The sequence below is a fragment of the Notolepis coatsorum genome (genome assembly GCF_963971535.1).
Source record: "Notolepis coatsorum genome assembly, chromosome: 8".
NCBI lineage: Eukaryota > Metazoa > Chordata > Actinopteri > Aulopiformes > Paralepididae > Notolepis > Notolepis coatsorum.
This window is the reverse complement of record NC_140172.1, coordinates 125,480,399-125,500,068: the sequence shown is the minus strand read 5'-3', so window position 1 is coordinate 125,500,068 and position 19,670 is coordinate 125,480,399. Positions and strand designations below refer to the sequence as shown.

Below are 19,670 nucleotides of genomic sequence, written 5' to 3'. Positions count from 1 at the left end.
AAGTATAATGGAGCTCTATGGAGATATCATGGCACTCCCCTGACTAAAAGTATAATTGAGCTCTATGAAGAAACCATGACACTCCCCTGACAAAGTATAATGGAGCTCTATGAAGAAACCATGGCACTCCCCTGACTAAAAGTATAATGGAGCTCTATGAAGAAACCATGGCACAGGCACTCCCCTGACTAAAAGTATAAAGGAGCTATATGAAGAAACCATGGCACTCCCCTGACTAAAAGTATAATGGAGCTCTATGGAGATATCATGGCACTCCTGACTAAAGGTTGTTTCAAACGAAAATGGCTGGATGTCATTGGACGCCAAATTAGCGTTAAGTCTTTCACCTTTTAATGTACTTGCTTTGGCATGGATTGATTGTTTAGATTTGATAGATGGCGAACAAATGCAAATATATTGTAGTCTGCCCCGTTCTGACCAGGGTTACGTTCATTTTTGCCTCTTTGATGCACGTGCACGCGGAGTCTGACGTGAACGAGAAACCATTCTATGAGAAATATAATTAATTGGTGTTTTTAAGTTACAGTGGAACAATAATACCAGGCTATTCCCCCCCCCCCCCCCCCCAACGTTTATTAATTAAAAAAAATCCAATTATTAAACTCCTTCTGCGTAGGCTTAGTACACACAATCTGACCGTTTGGAAAATTGGAAATGTTTATTGACTTTATATGAAAGTAAAGGGAAGAATCAATGAAGGGGAAATACATGAGAAGCAGATACAGGGGTTACAGTACTTAGGGGAATGATTCACACAACCATCCCATACCGTTTTTTTGCATTGTAGTGTTGACATACCTGCCTCACTCTGACCTTAGTAAACATATATGTAAAATACAAACCAATGTACCGGACGTTCTCTCTCCACAAAACACTTTATAGTGTTCACCATGGACAACATGGCGGACATCTGAACAGTAGGTGGAGGGTGGTGTAACATATTTTTTTTGATCCTGTTTTTCTCCTCCTGTTTTTCTGTGTTTTTCTCCCATCCCAATTTAGTCATGCCAATTCCCCCCTCCCCTTCCTGGTCGTTGCTCGCATGTGCCCCCCACTGGTCGGTCTAGGGAGGGTTGATAGATAGTATCGCATGTCCCCTCCGATACATGCGGAGTCAGCCAGCCACTTTTCACCTACCAGCGCGGACTCTCATTGGTGAGGTGTAACGTGTGGGAGGCTCACACTACCCTCACCATCTCCCTCCCTCGCTGTGCAGGCGCCCTGACCGACCTGTAGGAGTCGCTGTTTACAACGACCAGATTACCACCCACCGGCTTCCGTCCCGCTGACTGCCAATTGAGCCAGTATGACGGCCGGCCAAGCCAGAGGCAACGCTGACAGCCGGATTCGATACCGGTGTCTCTCGCGTTGGTGACGAGTGCTTAGTCCGCTGCGCCACCCAGCCGCCCTAGGGTGGTGTAACATTATATAGCAACTAGGAGCAGAACAGATTGACAGTTTGAAGAAATTCTGCAATGTATATGTCGGCTATATACGCTCCTCCCAGCCTTGTCAATGACGCTATCCAGAAACTTGCCTCGTTTGCCAATTTCATTGCCATTTTTTTTTTTAAATCTGTAACTACATGTATACGAATTTCCGAATCGCTGAACGTGAAACGATTTTACGCGTTGTCACAATTGTATACAAAAGCAATTGAGTGATGTTTCTGGACAACAAGCAACAAGTGTGTCTCCTCGTCCCAGGAGACAAACCCATCTCTATTTTTTCTTTGTTTCCACGATTTCCGTTAAAACATTTCCAACCAAATTCCTTCCCGCCCCTTCTTCTTGTTCCCCTCCAACCCCACTCATGTCCACGTTACTACAGAATAAAGAGACGTCGACGTGTCCTCGCGGCGAGCACAATGGCCGCAGTGTGAACACGGTCAACTGCAGATGGACAATTGGATAAAAGTGACAACAGTTATGATAGGACTTTTCATTACTGTACAATAAAAACTACTTCTCTATGTCGACCGTGCTTGAGACCAGTCAAGCACTTAATGTTAAAACATTTATACAATGCTCATATAATGCTAGTGTTATTCAAGCAAAAATATTCAGTCTGTATACAGGATAGGCCGTACACGTAACAATACTGCCAATCATTGCACAAATCACTGTTTATCTCCCATCTTCCTAGACCATCTAAGATATCTGCTACAGTATGTGTTGGGGCTGCATGTTCTAATCTAGACCATCTAAGATCTCTGTTACAGTATGTCTTAGCCAATCAGTCCATTGATTGGTCAGTTTGGTATTAGTTGACTGTTTGGTAGAGACTTTGTTGTTGTTGGTCAATTAGGAATTTTTCATGTAACCCTGAAAAACGATAAGCACATCTCTGGCAAGCACAAGATATGACGAGTTCCTTCAGCATGATAGCATGTCGGAAACTATTTTACAGGGTTAAGTCAATGAAATCAACTAACTATGACTGTTAGTGGACTAAGCCTCTACAGTCAAGAATGTAGTAGAATACAGTCAGCCCTAGTATGTATGCAAATTTACTTGAGAAATGAAGATGAGTATGGTTCTATTTGGGTGTGTGACAGATTTATGATGAGGGTGAAATATATTAGGCGTTTTTCACTTAAACCTTAGTGGAAATGTCTGTCTGCAGTGTCCCAGTGCTGGGTCTGATTGAAACACACTTGAGCTATGGCATTCTTCTCCATGTGGTGCAATACTTAAAACTCTATCTCATCTGAAGAGACCAGAAAAGTGCACATCTGTGTAAAAAAAAAAAAACAAGAAAAAGAAAACGTAAGAAGAAATTATCATTACATTGACATGAAAACAGTATAAATTGTTCTAGTCAGCACTTTGAATTTACTTGGCAAGAAGACTCCTCATGTGGTCATTCTTAAAGCACTTGAAAGACCAGACGTCCTTTTGAACTCCCCCAGAGAGGTCCGGTCGCAGTCTTTGTAAACGGCAAAGGATTTTGTTGACGAGAAGTGACTATTGGCAGGACGTGAATATGAATCTTGCGAATTATCACGAAGCATAGGCCTCTCTTCCATATGCATTGCATTGTCCAGCGAAGCTTTTGAGCATCCGGGAGGGACCATCTCACTAGAATTGCATATACTGTATCTAAGCATTGAAGCACTTGGCATATTATCTTGAGGCACAATAATAGCATAGAAGGCGTGGACGTCGATACATGTAGGCCTGCTCCTGCTCTAGGCTTATAATACACAATTGTAAAAATGGTTTGAGAAAACTTAGGTTTGAGTAACATATGGCACAAAAAGGCAAACAACTTGATTTTCCCAAGATGTGATGTCATATCTGGATAAAAAGCAAAAAAGTAAACACAAAACACAACAAAACACGTATTGCTGGTTCATACTCGCTTGATTATCTATAAATGGAATGTAACAAAAATGCCTCAATTTAAAAAGTGTACCTTTAAATAAAAAAAGGCTAATTAAATACAAAATAGCGCTATTCTTTTTTTTCTTCATTTTATTATTATTATTTTATAAAAAAAACAAAAAAAACAGGGGGGGGGGGGGCATGGAGCTGAGGAGACATTCAGTACCTAAGGCTTCTTGCTCAGGTAATTCGAGGGGATCCAGCCCTCCATTTCTCCTCCTACTTTTTTACAGAACCACCAGCCGCTGCTGTTCTTCTCCAGCACCTCGAACACCGTACCCACCTTGAAGTTAGACGTCTGATCGTCGCCTTCAAAGTCCGCCACAGCCAGGTACAGCTCGTCCTTGCTGGGCTCCTTGATTAAAGGGGGCAGCTTGTCTTTGGGGGGGCCCGGCTTCTCACCTTTCATCTGGGGCTTCGGAGGGATGGGGATTTTATTGGCCTTGGGTTCCTCCCTCTCCCTGTCTTTGGGCGGTGGGGGCGAGGCGAAGGCTTTGGGTTTCGGGGGAGGGGGTCTGCTGAGCGCGGCTGGCGCAGACTTGTCGTGGGCGTCTTTCAAAGCAAATGGGGGTTTGGTTTCGGTCGGGCTGGAAGGGTCGGTTTTCTTTGGAGGAGGGGGTCTCCTTGGCCCCATGGCGGGGGGTCTTTGCGGTGGGTCTTTGAGGGGAGGCAAAGCTGGTTTGGCGGGAGGGGAGAAGCTCTCGTGGCCGTTGTGCTGCTTTGGTGGGAACCTTGGCTCATCAGCAGACTTGCAGTTATTGAGAGCAGGGATGTGGAACGGAGGAGAGCTAGGAGGAGGAGGTCCGCTCGGGTGTGAATTGTTGGGTGCGCTGTGGGTCACTGAGGTGCCGTTCTGGTGGTTCGATTCTGCCGATCCGGAGCCAGGATCCGCTGGCTTGGGCGGTCTCAGCTTGCTCCTCAGGTTGGTGATATCCAGCTTGTTAGCTGCCGGAGATTCCGGCTTGGCGGCCGGAACGGGCTTGGGCCGAATCATGGGTTTGGGCTTCATCAACATCGCCGGGCTGGCGGCCTCTGGCTTCTCCTCGGGCGCATCCAGCTTGGGCCTGGGCGGCTGCTTGGGTACGGGTTTCAGATTAAACTTCTTCACCTCTTTGGCAGAGACCTTGTGGCCACATTCAAGCCCCATTTCGTTCTTTAGGTAGAGAGCCTTGTTCTTGTCCTCTTTCTTGGGCTCTGGAGGCTTCTCCGGTTTGAAGGGGGGTGCCTTCAGGGACGGCATGATGACCGCGGGGGCCGGTGGCTTGGGGGGCAGAGGTTTAGAGAGGTCAGGCCTGGGTTTCTCCGCTATCTCCACCTCGAAGCTCTTATTGATGGACTCTCTACGGGGGGGAAGGGCCGGCTTCTCCTCCAACGGAGGCGCAGACGGAGCCGGGGGTAAGGGCCCTGTGACGGCAGGGGCCGCCGCCTTGCTGGCGTTGGCCTTCCAGTCTCTCAGCTTGGGCCTAGCAGGGGACTCGGAGGCCGTGGTGGGCTCGTCTGGTAAAGGTTTAGACCAGCTATCGTCTGAGACACTTGAAGAGCCGCTGCCGTCTTCCAGTCTCAGCTTCTCCATCTCGTTGGGCAGAGGGGCCAGGAAGTTGGGTCGCACAGCGTTGCTGGTCTTCTTGTACTTGTCAATGAAGGTGACAGGGGCCCAGCCCTCCTTATCATCTATCTGGATATACCACCAGCCACTCGTGTTTTTCTCTATGACCTGGCAGGTATAAGGGTGAGGAGAATTATGTGTTAAAAGCTTCAAGTTTCAATTGAAATCGGTAAACATTATGATTCATCACTTTCACCCACCGTAACAGTTCACTGAGAATGTTTTTTTTTCTCTTTTTTTTTAACACATTCTGGAGGGCTGGGCCCCACCCCCATATAAATACATTCTTGGACTTTTATTCTGTTCATCCTTTTGATCATTTACAAATAATATGGTGTCTCCTGGTAAGGCTACATAATATTATTTTATCATAAATATTGTAATACATTGTCTAACAATATCCATTTTCACATTATAAAAGCCCAAGCCTACCCCTCGACCCTCCCAAAATTGCGAGATTTCGGCTATTGTCTTGGTCACACAATGGGATGTTGGATTCTTCCACACAATCAATCAATCAGTTTAAATTATTCAAAAAGGAAGGTACTGGAGCACACAGATCATCTTTAGAAAATGTTTTTTAATAGGGTGCAAGAAAATCACAAAAGTTTCAACACAATCATGTCTTCTTCAGTGAGACCACTGAAGAGATAACGTATCATTGAAGATTTGTTTGCACCCTATTAAATATGTTTCTAAAGATGATCTGTGTGCTCCAGTACCTTCCTGTTTGATGTTTATATGATCCTTATCAGAGTAGCACCGGTCCTCATCTGAACAGGTTGTTTGCATGTTCGCTTTAATTAAATGAAATACCAATCTCACCTCTACTTTAACGCCGGCCTGGAAGCTGATGCCGTCGGGGATAGTGGTCTGGAAGTCTGCTATGGTGTAGAACTCCTCCTCTACCTGCGGAGGGGTGGGAGGCTTGGGCAGGCTGACACCACGTGGCTATCGGAAGAGAGAGAGATAGAGAGATAGACAGAGCTTACAACGCTTTTCCTCCCACAAAGAGCCGTCCCAAACTATAGCTACATTCATCCCAAACTGAAGAAGAACCATCGTGAATACAAATAATGTGGTTTAAATATGAATTCAGCCTTTTATTTTCCATCTACCGTACCAGACATCAACTTTATTGTGCCCAGGATGTCTACTTTAAGCCCAGAATAGAGCGATGAAGGGCATGATACAAGGGGGGACTGGAGACTGGATATAGATAGATAGAGAGACAGACAGACAGACAGACAGACAGACAGACAGACAGACAGACAGACAGACTAGATAGATAGATAGATGGGAATGTTATAGCAAAAATGAAAGGAGAGAGGAAAGAGAAAGAAGGATGGTAAAGGCAGTCGGAAGACGGATATACAGAAAGAGAACAGGTAGACGAGAGGAGAGAGAGAACGGGTAGACGAGAGGAGAGAGATAACAGGTAGACGAGAGGAGAGAGAACAGGTAGACGAGAGGAGAGAGAACAGGTAGACGAGAGGAGAGAGAGAACGGGTAGACGAGAGGAGAGAGAACAGGTAGACAAGAGGAGAGAGAGAATGGGTAGACGAGAGGAGAGAGATAACAGGTAGACGAGAGGAGAGTATTGTAGTGGAGGCAGAAGACTCAGTACTAGTCTTGAACTCCATTGTGTCCTGTGGAGAGGACTGTAAGTGGGTGTACTCACGATGGTGAGGTCCCTGCGTGGGGGAAGTCTCTGTCTCAGTCCAACTTCTGTAGGAGGGAAAAGACACAAGTGATCAATAGATCTGTTCGTCTTGAAAATGAGAAGAGTAACGCAACACACCCACGGCACTCTGTGCATTCACTATCAGTAGTTTATATCTCCTTTTATACAATGTTTCAGTTCCAAATGTGCACTGTGATTTGGAAAATAGTTGACGGTGATATAGTCATTGGCGGAGGACTAAAATAAAGCTTTGGTCTTTGGGTTTGAACCTTATGTTTGAAATGATTATGTTGCATGTTTTGCGAGTCCCAAGAAAGTCTCAGGTCTTTACACTCAAGTCCCGAGTCAAGACAGGCAAGTCTCAGGAAAGTCACAGGTCTGAAACTTTGGGTTTTGAGTCCTAATGCATTCTTTACAAATGTAATGCATTAAGGCTCAAGTCTGAAAGTCATTGGCGTTAAAGTCTAAGACTAAGTTGCAAGTCTTTTATGATTTCGTCAAGTCGAGTCGAGTCTGAAGTCGTCGGAATCAGAATCAGAGAGGTCTTTATTACCAAGTAATTTGCACATACAAGGCATTTGTTTTGGTTGTTTGTTTGGTGCAACATTAACAGACAAAGTAGAATAAAATCAAATAGAATATATAAGCTAGATTTAAATAAAAGTACAATATAATATAATAATAAAATAAAATAGGACATGGCTGTACAATTGTGCAGGATGTAGTCGAGTATAATACACTAAATTAGAATAAAAATAAAAATACAGTGGGAAAGAATATGTAGCAGGGCTGTGTAATTGAGCAGTATTGTGCAGTCTGACTGGAGTCCACACCTCTGCACACTCCAGGTCAGGGTAGCGGAGGGTACCGGGGAGAACCACACACGTTATGTCACGATCCAGCGGCTCCTGTGTCTCCCCTACCCCTGTTTTTCTCCTGTCTGTCCCTGTCTGTGTGTTAGCTGAGGGGAGCAGCTTCCTGCAGACCATATATGGGCAGCTTCCTGGCAATCAGCTCATTCCACTCACCTGGTCAACAGCCACACCTGTCAGCCATCTTCTCATCAGCCATGCAGTACACCTACCCCGGTTCTTCAGTCACTCTTCGTCAGATCGTTAACTTGTTAGTGGTGTTTCAGGCCTCTCTTTAGAAATATTAATCTACAGATTTTTTTGTCCGTTTTCCTGTGTTTTTGTGCTTCGCTCATTTTTCTGTTTCTTCTGTCTCAGGATCACCACTGCCTGCCTGGCTGGCTGCCTGCCTGGCTGCCTTCTCTGATACAGACTCACCACCTCCAACCTTCCCCCGTCTTTTAAATAAACATATCTTCTATATTCCAGTGTCCGCCTGCATCTTGGGTCCCCAGTCCTGGTTTTGACACGTTAAGGACGAGATACAATTTCAGCCGCGTGGATTTCAAACCGCCAAAGCCCACGTCCTGTATCCCATTACTCACTGTCACTGCGCTTGTTAACGTCAGAGAAAGGCGAGAGCTTGTTCTCCTTCTGGCTGTTGTCTCGGTTCTCCTTGGTCGTGTGGTTCTGTTGGTTCTGCTTGGAGAACCCGTCCAGGTCATTGGCGCTGGCGTGGGCAGCGGCGCCCGCGGATAGTTTCTGGGTCAGGATGTCGGCCTTCTTCAGGTAGGAGGCCGGGGCCCAGCCCTCACGCCCCTGGTACCTGAGCGGGGGAAGACACGTGCAATTAAACACCACAGTTCAATACAATTTAATTAATCTGATTTAAAATGAGAATATTCTGGATTAAAGCTGCTGTAAGTAGTATTCTTTTGTTAAAATAAGTGTTAAATAGCTCTACATTCCAACACAGCCATCACTGACTTTTGATGTTGTACAAAACACACTTTGCTCTTAATTTTTCTTTTAACTAAACGTATGGTGTTCTCAAAATCAAGAACATCAACTATTGTCACTCTTCAGGGTAAGGAGATTGCGATTGATCCTTCATATAAGTACTTAAGTATTCTTCTTGATGAGTCTCTCTCTTTTAAACCACACATTCAGCATCCTGTGAAGAAACTGAAGCTGAAATTGGCATGTTATTTTAGAAATGGAGCTTGTTTCTCATTTGAGGCTAAAAGAAGGCTTGTTATTGCCACTTTTATGCCCGTGCTTGATTACGGTGATGCTCTGTACATGCACGCGTCGTCTCAGTGTCTGAGTATGATTGATGCTGTCTATCACATCTCGTTGAGGTTTGTGACAAATTGTAAGGCGCTGACTCATCACTGTACCCTGTATGCCCGGTTTGGCTGGTCTGCACTGGCCACCCGCAGACTTGTGCATTGGTACATATTGATTTACAAGGCAATTCTCTGCCTCCTCCCCTCTTACTTGTCCAGAAAAGTGTTCAGAGTTATTTTTTTACATTCTCAAAGTCTGCTCCTATTGTCTGTTCCCAATGTTCGTACTGAAATGGGAAAGGGAGCATTTAGTTATTCTGCTCCCTCGGCTTGGAACATCTTACAGAATTACCTGAAACTCTCTGACTATGTATCACTGGATGCTTTTAAATGCCTCATGAAGGGACTAGAGGTTGAATCGATACACGGATGCCAAGTATCGATATTCATAATAATAATATCTTGTTTTCTTTTTGCTCTGCAATCCCATTTTACTGCAATAAAAATTATTGGAATGAGATGAACAAACTGAAAACGTTATCTTATTACGGTAGATAAAACAAATAATAGTATACAATTTTTATTTATTTATTTTTGCAATATATTATAATAATTTTTTTTATCCACTTTTTCTCCTTTTTCAATTTTTATCCAATCCCAATTCCATTGTGCCAATTCTCCCCTCCCCTGTCTTGAACGTTGCTCGCATATGCCCCCCACTGGCCGGTTGTAGGGAGGATAGAAGCCTTGCATCACATGTCCCCTCCGATACATGTGGAGGCAGCCTGTCACATCTTTTCACCTGCCAGCGCGGACTCTCATTGGCGAGGTGTAACGTGTGGGAGGCTCACACTACCCCCGCCATTTCCTGTCTCTGCTGTGCAGGCGTCCCCCAACCGACCTGTAGGAGTCGCTGTTCACAACGTCCAGATTACCACCCATCGACTTCCACCCGCTAACTCTGCCAATTGAGTTAGTATGACGGCTGGCCCAAGCCGGAGGCAACGCCGACAGCCGGAGCCGAACCCGGTGTCTCTTGTGTTGGTGACGAGCGCAATGTCCGCTGTGCCACCCAGCCGCTCATATTATTGCATTTTTCAGGCTTTGCTGATACATCCAAATATATATCAAGCATCATTACCGCCACCAATATCATCATTTTAGCCAATGCATTTATCAAGATTACAGGTGATAAGATCTCTCATCGCCCTGTGGTGCTCGTCAACAATGACACATAATTTCCTCTCGCGGACAATAAAAGGTGTTATTTCATCTTATCTTGTTTACCTGATCTTCCACCAGCCCTCCAGGTTCTTCTGGACCACCTCTACTGTCATGCCGCTCTCCAGGTCGATCTCGTCTTCGTCCCGGGCGGCGTACGCGTAGATCACTGTGTACTTCTCATCTGGGACAGGAGGAAGAAAACACAATCACGTTTAAAAGGTAGAATCTGTAATGCCGTCAAACAGCGACCTCAGAGCAAAAAAGCCTTTTAGTTTTGGTACTGTCCTTTGTTTAGTTTTGGTCTGATGTGTGGCTTGTGGAGTTGAGTAGGGATGGAGGGTGGGCTGTTAAGTCTGACTCCACGCCATGTATATTCATGTCCGGGGGGCAACCGCTCTCCTTCAGAGAAACTAGGAACACATACCCCAAACATATTCTTATGACTCAGATCTATTAAAACAACAAGGGACACAGCAGCACTGAGGCACGTTGAAAAGACCAGAGCCTCAGCCAACGCAGGAAGCTTGGGCCCCGGAAAAGGTTTATTGGAAGGTCGATACGTCACGACTTAACAACCCCACAGAGAACCTGAGGTGTGGTGGCCAAGCATAGCGATCCCTCCCTCTGTCCCCCGACTCAACTGCAAACCACACCTCAGACCAAAACAAGAGAAAAGTGCAGTACCAAGACTAGAGGTCGCTGTTGGGCAGCATCACAGATTCTACCTTTAATCTGAAGAAGTAATAACTCTTTTGAATCTTTTCCGTATATACATTCACAAAACACAGCACTAATCAAGCAGATGTAGGGAACAGCTTGGCGGGGAAAGCACACAATGACAGGGTTTAAGTGGTTAGGTACACGGCAACTGTTAGCATTTGGTTGAAGCTCTTTGGTGAACCCGATGGGTGGGGCTTGCCACAAAAAACACTTTCAGAAAGGTCAGAACGTCTAGACTATATGTAAATCATTTGAGTATAATCTTCTGTGAATCCCTGTGATCTCTTTGATCTGTAATTACTGCCCTGATTCGGTAAACACCACCTACCTGGGGCAGGTTAAAACAAATGCTAGGACTTACTCTTAACTCATAACTGTTTCACAACTGACCCAGGTTTGACCAGCTATAAACCATCCTAAATCCAGAAACCCTGACTGTACAGTCTGGGATGAGATATTCGCCCATTGCACAAGTAAGTGTATTGGCCAACATCAGACTGATAATGATGAGGACACACTTTAGTCCCTTCTGTTGTATATTGTGGAGAGTAGGTGTGGGATTCACACGCATGCAAGAACAAACACACAAGGAAGTCACCAGAAGTTAACACACAAGGACGTCACCAGAAGTTAACACACAAGGACGTCACCAGAAGTTAACACACAAGGAAGACACCAGAAGTTAACACACAAGGAAGTCACCAGAAGTTAACACACAAGAAAGTCACCAGAAGTTAACACACAAGGAAGTCACCAGAAGTTAACACACAAGAAAGTCACCAGAAGTTAACACACAATGACGTCACCAGAAGTTAACACACAAGGACGTCACCAGAAGTTAACACACAAGGAAGTCACCAGAAGTTAACACACAATGACGTCACCAGAAGTTAACACACAAGGACGTCACCAGAAGTTAACACACAAGGACGTCACCAGAAGTTAACACACAAGGAAGTCACCAGAAGTTAACACACAAGGAAGTCACCAGAAGTTAACACACAATGACGTCACCAGAAGTTAACACACAATGACGTAACCAGAAGTTAACACACAAGGACGTCACCAGAAGTTAACACACAAGGACGTCACCAGAAGTTAACACACAATGACGTCACCAGAAGTTAACACACAAGGACGTCACCAGAAGTTAACACACAAGGACGTCACCAGAAGTTAACACACAAGGACGTCACCAGAAGTTAACACACAAGGAAGTCACCAGAAGTTAACACACAATGACGTCACCAGAAGTTAACACACAAGGACGTCACCAGAAGTTAACACACAAGGACGTCACCAGAAGTTAACACACAAGGACGTCACCAGAAGTTAACACACAAGGACGTCACCAGAAGTTAACACACAAGGAAGTCACCAGAAGTTAACACACAAGGACGTCACCAGAAGTTAACACACAAGGAAGTCACCAGAAGTTAACACACAAGGACGTCACCAGAAGTTAACACACAAGGAAGTCACCAGAAGTTAACACACAAGGAAGTCACCAGAAGTTAACACACAAGGAAGTCACCAGAAGTTAACACACAAGGACATCACCAGAAGTTAACACACAAGGAAGTCACCAGAAGTTAACACACAAGGAAGTCACCAGAAGTTAACACACAAGGACGTCACCAGAAGTTAACACACAAGGACATCACCAGAAGTTAACACACAAGGAAGTCACCAGAAGTTTCAGTGGTGGTTATCAAAATGACGTCCTACTCGGATGAATATGAGGAAGTGATATTTCACAGCTTAAGTTATGTGATGTGAACAAGGTGAATCCATTCCTTTGTTATTCTTTGTTAACTGCAGTAGTAAGTGAAATAATACACACAAAAATAAAAATCCATTCTAGTCTCCATGCAAGAGATATTTGTCATGCTTGGATCTGTCGAGCCAAACACATGCATGCACACACATACAAGCAAGGATACACATGTATACAGTACATGCATACGTTAGAGGTGTGATGAAAAATCGATACTGTGATATATATCGTACTTCCTCTTGCGACACGTTATCAATACACTGGCGCCAAGTATCGATACTTATAATAATAATATCTTTTTTTCTTTTTGCTTGACAATCCCATTTTACTGCAATAAAAAATATTGGAATGAGATGAACAAACTGAAAACTTTATCGTATTAGATAAAACAAATTATGTATATATATATATTTTTACTGCAGATGGTAGTGTTCCGTTGGGGACACAATTAATAGTTAATGATAATCAAGTTGCAGTTTGTGATGCACACTAAAGAAACTGATAAGCTTTCAAGTAATTTCTCTGAATAAATACATAATTCCTTTTTATGGGTATTTCTTCTCCTTCAGTTACACAGATACTGTGACGTATCGTAGATTAAATGTCTTGCAACATATTGATTATCGCAGATATCGTGTATCGTGATATTATTGTTATCGGGGGCCAAATTTCTCACAGTATCGTATCATGAGTTACTCGTATCGTCCCACCCCTAGCGTGCACACACACACACACACACACACACACACACACACACACACACACACACACACACACACACACACACACACACACACACACACACACACACACACACACACACACACACACACACACACACACACACACACACAAACACACACACACACGCACACGCACACACAGGGCCGGACCTAGCACATTTGGCGCCCTAGGCAAGCATCACCACTGCGCACAAAAAATCAAAACAGTTATACAGTATACCTTTATTTATTACAAACAAAAACAAGAGCTAAGAATAAATGTAAAGTGCACACTAAAGAATTAAAACAAATAAACGAACTTAGCTAACAAACAATAATAATAATAATAATAATAATAATAATAATAATAATAATAATAATAATAATAATAATAATAATAATAATAATAATAATAATAAGATTCATATTAAATATAAATGTCAAAATATTGGTTGCAGATATAGAGGGGGCGCAAAGACTGTGTTCAGTAAAAAGTAGTAAATTTTTTTGCTGGGCGAAGTTTTTGGCGCCCCCCTCTGGTTGCTCTAGGCAACCGCCTATGTCGCCTATAGGAAGCTCCGCCCCTGCACACACACACACGCACACACACACACACACACACACACACACACACAAAAGCACACACACACAAAAGCACACATGCTCAGATACAGAACAGGGAGGGAAAGAGGCGTGCGCTCCACCTGGGCCGAGGCCGGTGCCGAACAGATCCCCTAAAGTTCTGCGGCGACCCACGTGCCTCGGCAGAGACCAGAACCTCCGAGGAGCTGGAGGCCGGAAGGCAGCAGACAGGGAGGTGAGGTCGAGAATTAGTGACTCTTTATCGCTTGTAGTTTAAAAGATCTAGTATTTAGAAGCAGAAGCTGAAAAGAGGACGGTTTTGCTCGGCGCTGCTGCTGTAGGAAAAGCAGAGGGCGAGAGGAGACGTCTAGGCCCCTGAAGAGAGGGTTCACGAGGCCCTGGTCTACATCGACACGGACCCTCTGGTGACACCTAGAGGGAGAGGCTGACGTACCTTCTTCCCCCGGTGGATCGAAGTCGTCGGGGTCGTCCTGGGCCTCCAGGCAGGTGGCAGGAACCCAGCCCTGAGCGTCATCTGAGCTCACGAACCACCACCCTGAGAGAACACAACACACACACACACATCACTGAGAGAACACAACACACACACACCACCCTGAGAGAACACAACACACACACACACATCACTGAGAGAACACAACACACACACACAACACTGAGAGAACACAACACACACACATCACTGAGAACACAACGCACACACACACACACACAACACTGAGAGAACACAACACACACACATCACTGAGAGAACACAACACACACACATCACAGAGAACACAACGCACACACACATCACTGAGAGAACACAACACACACACACACATCACTGAGAGAACACAACACACACACACACACATCACAGAGAACACAACGCACACATCACTGAGAACTAGGGATGCACCGAATGGGAAATTCTTGGCCGAAACCGATACCGAAAATAGGAAACAGTTGGCCGAAAACCGAAAGCCGAAAGGCCGAAAATGATTCATAGAATAGAATTTATTTTACCAATGTTGTTCAGCTACCTGATTATGGAAAAATATATGATTATGGCAAAACTTAACTTAAATAATAAATAATCACTATTATGGGTCTTTTTGTATCACAAACAGTACTGTATTTGCAAATCTGGTATGTCATAAATGTATAGATGTAGCAGTACTGTCTATCTGTATGTCATGTATGTCATATATGTCCTGATGAATTGAAAATGGGGGACCCTGATGTAAACAAGATGAAAGTCTTTCTCTGGTCTGCATCCCCTTAACAATTGTGTGTATTGAGCCGTACTGTATTGTACCCATTCTGCAATCTGTTAATAAAGTTTTCAATCAATCAATCAAAAGAGAGAGAGAGAGAGAGAGAGAGAGAGAGAGAGAGAGAGAGAGAGAGAGAGAGAGGAGAGAGAGGCGGACATCTGTGTTCTACTGAGCGCACCTTTCTAGTCCCCAGATGACTTTGGCACAGTAGCGTCAATGTGAGAAACACAATCCCTCCCCCTCTCGCTCTGAATAATATGCATATTAGATCACTCAGTGATTAACCGCGACGGGCATATAGTAAATAAGGATAAAGTATGTTAAAGACGCATTTATTGGACTCGTTGCGCGCGGAGTTTACATAGAAACAGCGCGACTCCCGAGGAGATGCATTGCTCCCGAGTCCCAAGAGGAGTATTGCACGCAGGACTGAAGAGCTCACAGCGCGCATGTAATCACTGAATCCGCGTTTTGATGACATCATCACAACAACACACGTTAGGTTACAGGTTGCTTCTGTTTCGGTGATATATTTTCGGTGAAAAAAATCTTTCGGCCGAAAGCCGAAAGGCCATTTTTGGCCATTTTCGGCCGAAAACTTTCGGTCACCGAAATTTCGGTGCATCCCTACTGAGAACACAACGCACACACACACACACACATCACTGAGAGAACACAACACACACACACACACATCACTGAGAGAACACAACACACACACACACATCACTGAGAGAACAGAACACACACACACACTGTGTGTGTGTGTGTGTTCTGTTCTCTCAGTGATGTGTGTGTGTGTGTTCTGTTCTCTCAGTGATGTGTGTGTGTTCTGTTCTCTCAGTGATGTGTGTGTGTGTTCTGTTCTCTCAGTGATGTGTGTGTGTGTTGTGTTCTCTCAGTGATGTGTGTGTGTGTGTTCTGTTCTCTCAGTGATGTGTGTGTGTGTTCTGTTCTCTCACAACACACACACACACACACACATTACTGAGAGAACACAACACACAACACACACACAACACTGAGAGAACACAACACACACACATCACAGAGAACACAACGCACACACACACACATCACTGAGAGAACACAACACACACACATCACTGAGAACACTAACACACTCTCCGCTAACCTGACCCACCAGATGGTCTGTTACACATCTAGGAAGTTGTCCTTTGAAACTGTTTTGAATAGGGCCGTCACTTTAAAAAAATAACTACTTGGCAGGCGATTGGCTCTAAACCACGCCCATAGCTGCCTGTGATTCCTCAAAGGATGCTGATTGGTCCGGACCACTGTGGTTCGGGGCACAAGCGCATAACCTGAAGTCTGACTCACTAAATGGATTCCAGCGCGATCTCTCACAAAGCCGGCTGCCGTGCGACGTTACCCCTCTGCTACAGCTTCTCTGTGGGCTTGAACACAGTCCAATGGGGCAATCATTCAGGCCTTCAAAAACCGTGATACAAGGCGGCTGGGTGGCGTAGCGGAGATTGCGCTCGTCACCAGTGGCGGACTGGCCATCGGGACGTTCGGGACGAATCCCGATGGGCCGGAACCAAAGTGGACTGGTCCAAAAAAAAAAAAAAAAAAAAAAAAAAAAAATATATATATATATATATATATATATATATATATATATATATATATATATATATATATATATATATGGGGGGCCAGTGTGTGGGCCACTAATGTGGGCCGGTGTGTGGGCCACTAATGTGGGCCGGTGTGTGGGCCAGTGTGTGGGCCACTAATGTGGGCCAGTGTGTGGGCCAGTGTGTGGGCCAGTGTGTGGGCCAGTGTGTGGGCCAGTATGTGGGCCGGTGTGTGGGCCGGTGTGTGGGCCAGTATGTGGGCCAGTGTGTGGGCCAGTGTGTGGGCCACTAATGTGGGCCAGTGTGTGGGCCGGTGTGTGAGTCGGTGTGTGGGCCACTAATGTGGGCCAGTGTGTGGGCCAGTGTGTGGGCCGGTGTGTGGGCCGGTGTGTGGGCCAGTATGTGGGCCAGTGTGTGGGCCAGTATGTGGGCCGGTGTGTGGGCCGGTGTGTGGGCCAGTATGTGGGCCAGTGTGTGGTCCGGTGTGTGGGCCAGTGTGTGAGTCGGTGTGTGGGCCACTAATGTGGGCCAGTGTGTGGGCCGGTGTGTGGGCCAGTATGTGGGCCGGTGTGTGGGCCGGTGTGTGGGCCAGTATGTGGGCCATTGTGTGGGCCGGCAATAAAACAATAAACAAGTTGCATAAACTAAATCAGATAAAAAATGATCACAGTTCTGGTTTGCCTTAAGATGCAGTTTAAGATGGGTCTTGAACATGGAGTATGTAGGGCACTCTCTAATCACAACTGGTAGGCTATTCCAGTAGTTACCACTTTTAACAGAGAACACAGTTTTTGCAAAGGTAGTATACCGAAAAGGCACCTTACAGTCCCCTCTACTGATGGCCCTGGTGGTAATGCCAGTGTCTGCTTTCTGTTGGATGAACTCATTCAATGGGGGAGGGGCAAGTCCATGCAGAACCTTGTTGCATGTTATGTTTTTCTAAAACATTACAGTGATGAAATGAAATTGGTTTCCTATCAAATACTTTTATGGCTTTTTTGTAGAGTAATTCTATTGGTGTAAGAGTAGTGACATATGAAAGAGACCAGTTGATAAAACAGTACTCGATGTGTGATAAAATCATTGAATGCAGAAACATCCTTGCAGCATTAACTGGCAGGCAGGGCCTGATCTGCCTGAAGTTTTTGATGTTAAACTTGACTGTTTGTCACTTTCTTCACATTACTTTTTGAAGGTCAATGTAGAGTCCAATGTGACCCCAAGATACTTGAATTAATGGGATCATCCTTATGTTCCCCGGGTCCTATGTTCCCCGGGTCCTATGTTCCCCGCTTGATTGATTAATAGATTGACATTTTTATTAATTTCTATTATTTTATTAATAATGAATGTCCGCCTTGTTTCGAACTGGTTAAGCTTAGGCCCTCTTTCGAACTGGTTACGGTTAGAGTTTGGAATCAGGGCTGGTGGTCTAAAAATTTCAATCAATCAAAGCGGGGAACATAGAACCCGGGGAACATAGGACCCGGGGAACATAGGACCCGGGGAACATAGACATGCTCCCGAATTAATGTACAATGTCCAGCTCCGCCTCTCCCAGAAACACATTAGAGTGAGTGACCTCTACTGGTGACTTTGTGAACATCATAGACACTGTTTTCTTGGTGTTAAGTGAAAGACATGCTTTTGTTTTTGTCTTGAATGAGACATGAGACATCAGTGAATGAGATTCACGTTTCCTCCCAGCCTAGAAGCGCAGAAATGGAGAACGAAAAAAAAAAAAAAGTGGAGCTGAAAAAGCTAGAATAAAAAAACAAAAATTGCTAGTAAAAGACGCAGAACAATGTTCTAAAATTACAGACATGTTTAGTAGAGGAAGGGCTCTCGTTAGAGTAGCTGCTGCTGCTAATAATGATGAAGTTCAAGTGGAAGGAACCAACAGTAACATGACAGGTGCGTGCAGTAGCCTAGTGCATATTCTACTGTTGGTGTCTGCCGGTTCATGAGGGCTAGCTAGCCTATACTAGCTCTTGCAGTGATTTCAGTCATTCTATTACAAGACAATGTGCTTTCCGTATTCCTGATTCCTTACAGCACGTGGACATAAATAGTCGTGACTCGTGAAGTTTTTTCTCTGACTAAAAGTTTAGTTAGCAATGTTAGGACTAGTGCCCACCACAGCATCAGAAGCTAAAGTGCTAACCTAGAGAGCCAATCAGAACCTATGACGGGCTGCAAATTAATCGGCTACTAATATTATAATAGTAAATACTAAAATAAAATACTATTATGTTCCCTTCCAAATTTTCATGTTGATATAATATTGGTAATCTAATTGATTGAATTGATTAGTTGCCATTTTACATGCTTAAATAAGATGTACCTTAGAATTCCCAACTGTTAGCCATGTTCTCGATATGATTAGTCTCATCTACATGTTTGTAAATAACCACAGCTAACTAGCTTAAGCTAACAACTCGGTCAACTACTACCCCGTAGTTAAACAAATGTGATTGCATATAACAGCTAACTGCTACAGCTAAGTTGGTAGTTAGCCTATTCCATTAATGTTGAATGTATTTATGAAGGTGGTTGATGGTGGTTGGCGCTGAATAGCAGACATGATTCCGTCAGTCTGCCACAGGGCAGCTGTGTTTGCTGATGCTGCTCATGACCACCAGTAGCGTGTGTGAGTGTGAATGCAGAGAGAGAGAGAGAGAGAGAGAGAGAGAGAGAGAGAGAGAGAGAGAGAGAGAGAGAGATGGCAAGCAGCCATGATGAAGTTGAGCTTCATCCAGTAGAATGAAAACGTTTATAAAAGACACCTAGATCATGACATTACTTTTCAAATTGTGTATTATAATGTGTATATTTTAGTGATGTCCGATATTATCGGCCTACCGATATTGGCATTAAAATGTGATATCGGAAATTATCGGTATCTGTTTTCAAAAAAAGAAAAA

At 44.5% G+C, this 19,670-nt stretch overlaps 1 protein-coding gene across 1 annotated transcript in view; it reads right to left on the bottom strand.

The window, feature by feature from the left end:
* Nucleotides 1-670: 670 nt before the first annotated feature.
* Nucleotides 671-19,670, bottom strand: part of sh3pxd2b (SH3 and PX domains 2B) — a 127,438-nt gene continuing 108,438 nt past the window's right edge. Inside the window, 6 exon segments of the mRNA XM_084320675.1 lie at nt 671-5,121; nt 5,839-5,964; nt 6,695-6,741; nt 8,154-8,374; nt 10,125-10,242; nt 14,317-14,418. Of these exon segments, the coding sequence (XP_084176801.1) occupies nt 3,574-5,121; nt 5,839-5,964; nt 6,695-6,741; nt 8,154-8,374; nt 10,125-10,242; nt 14,317-14,418 (2,162 nt within the window). The 3' untranslated portion in view covers nt 671-3,573.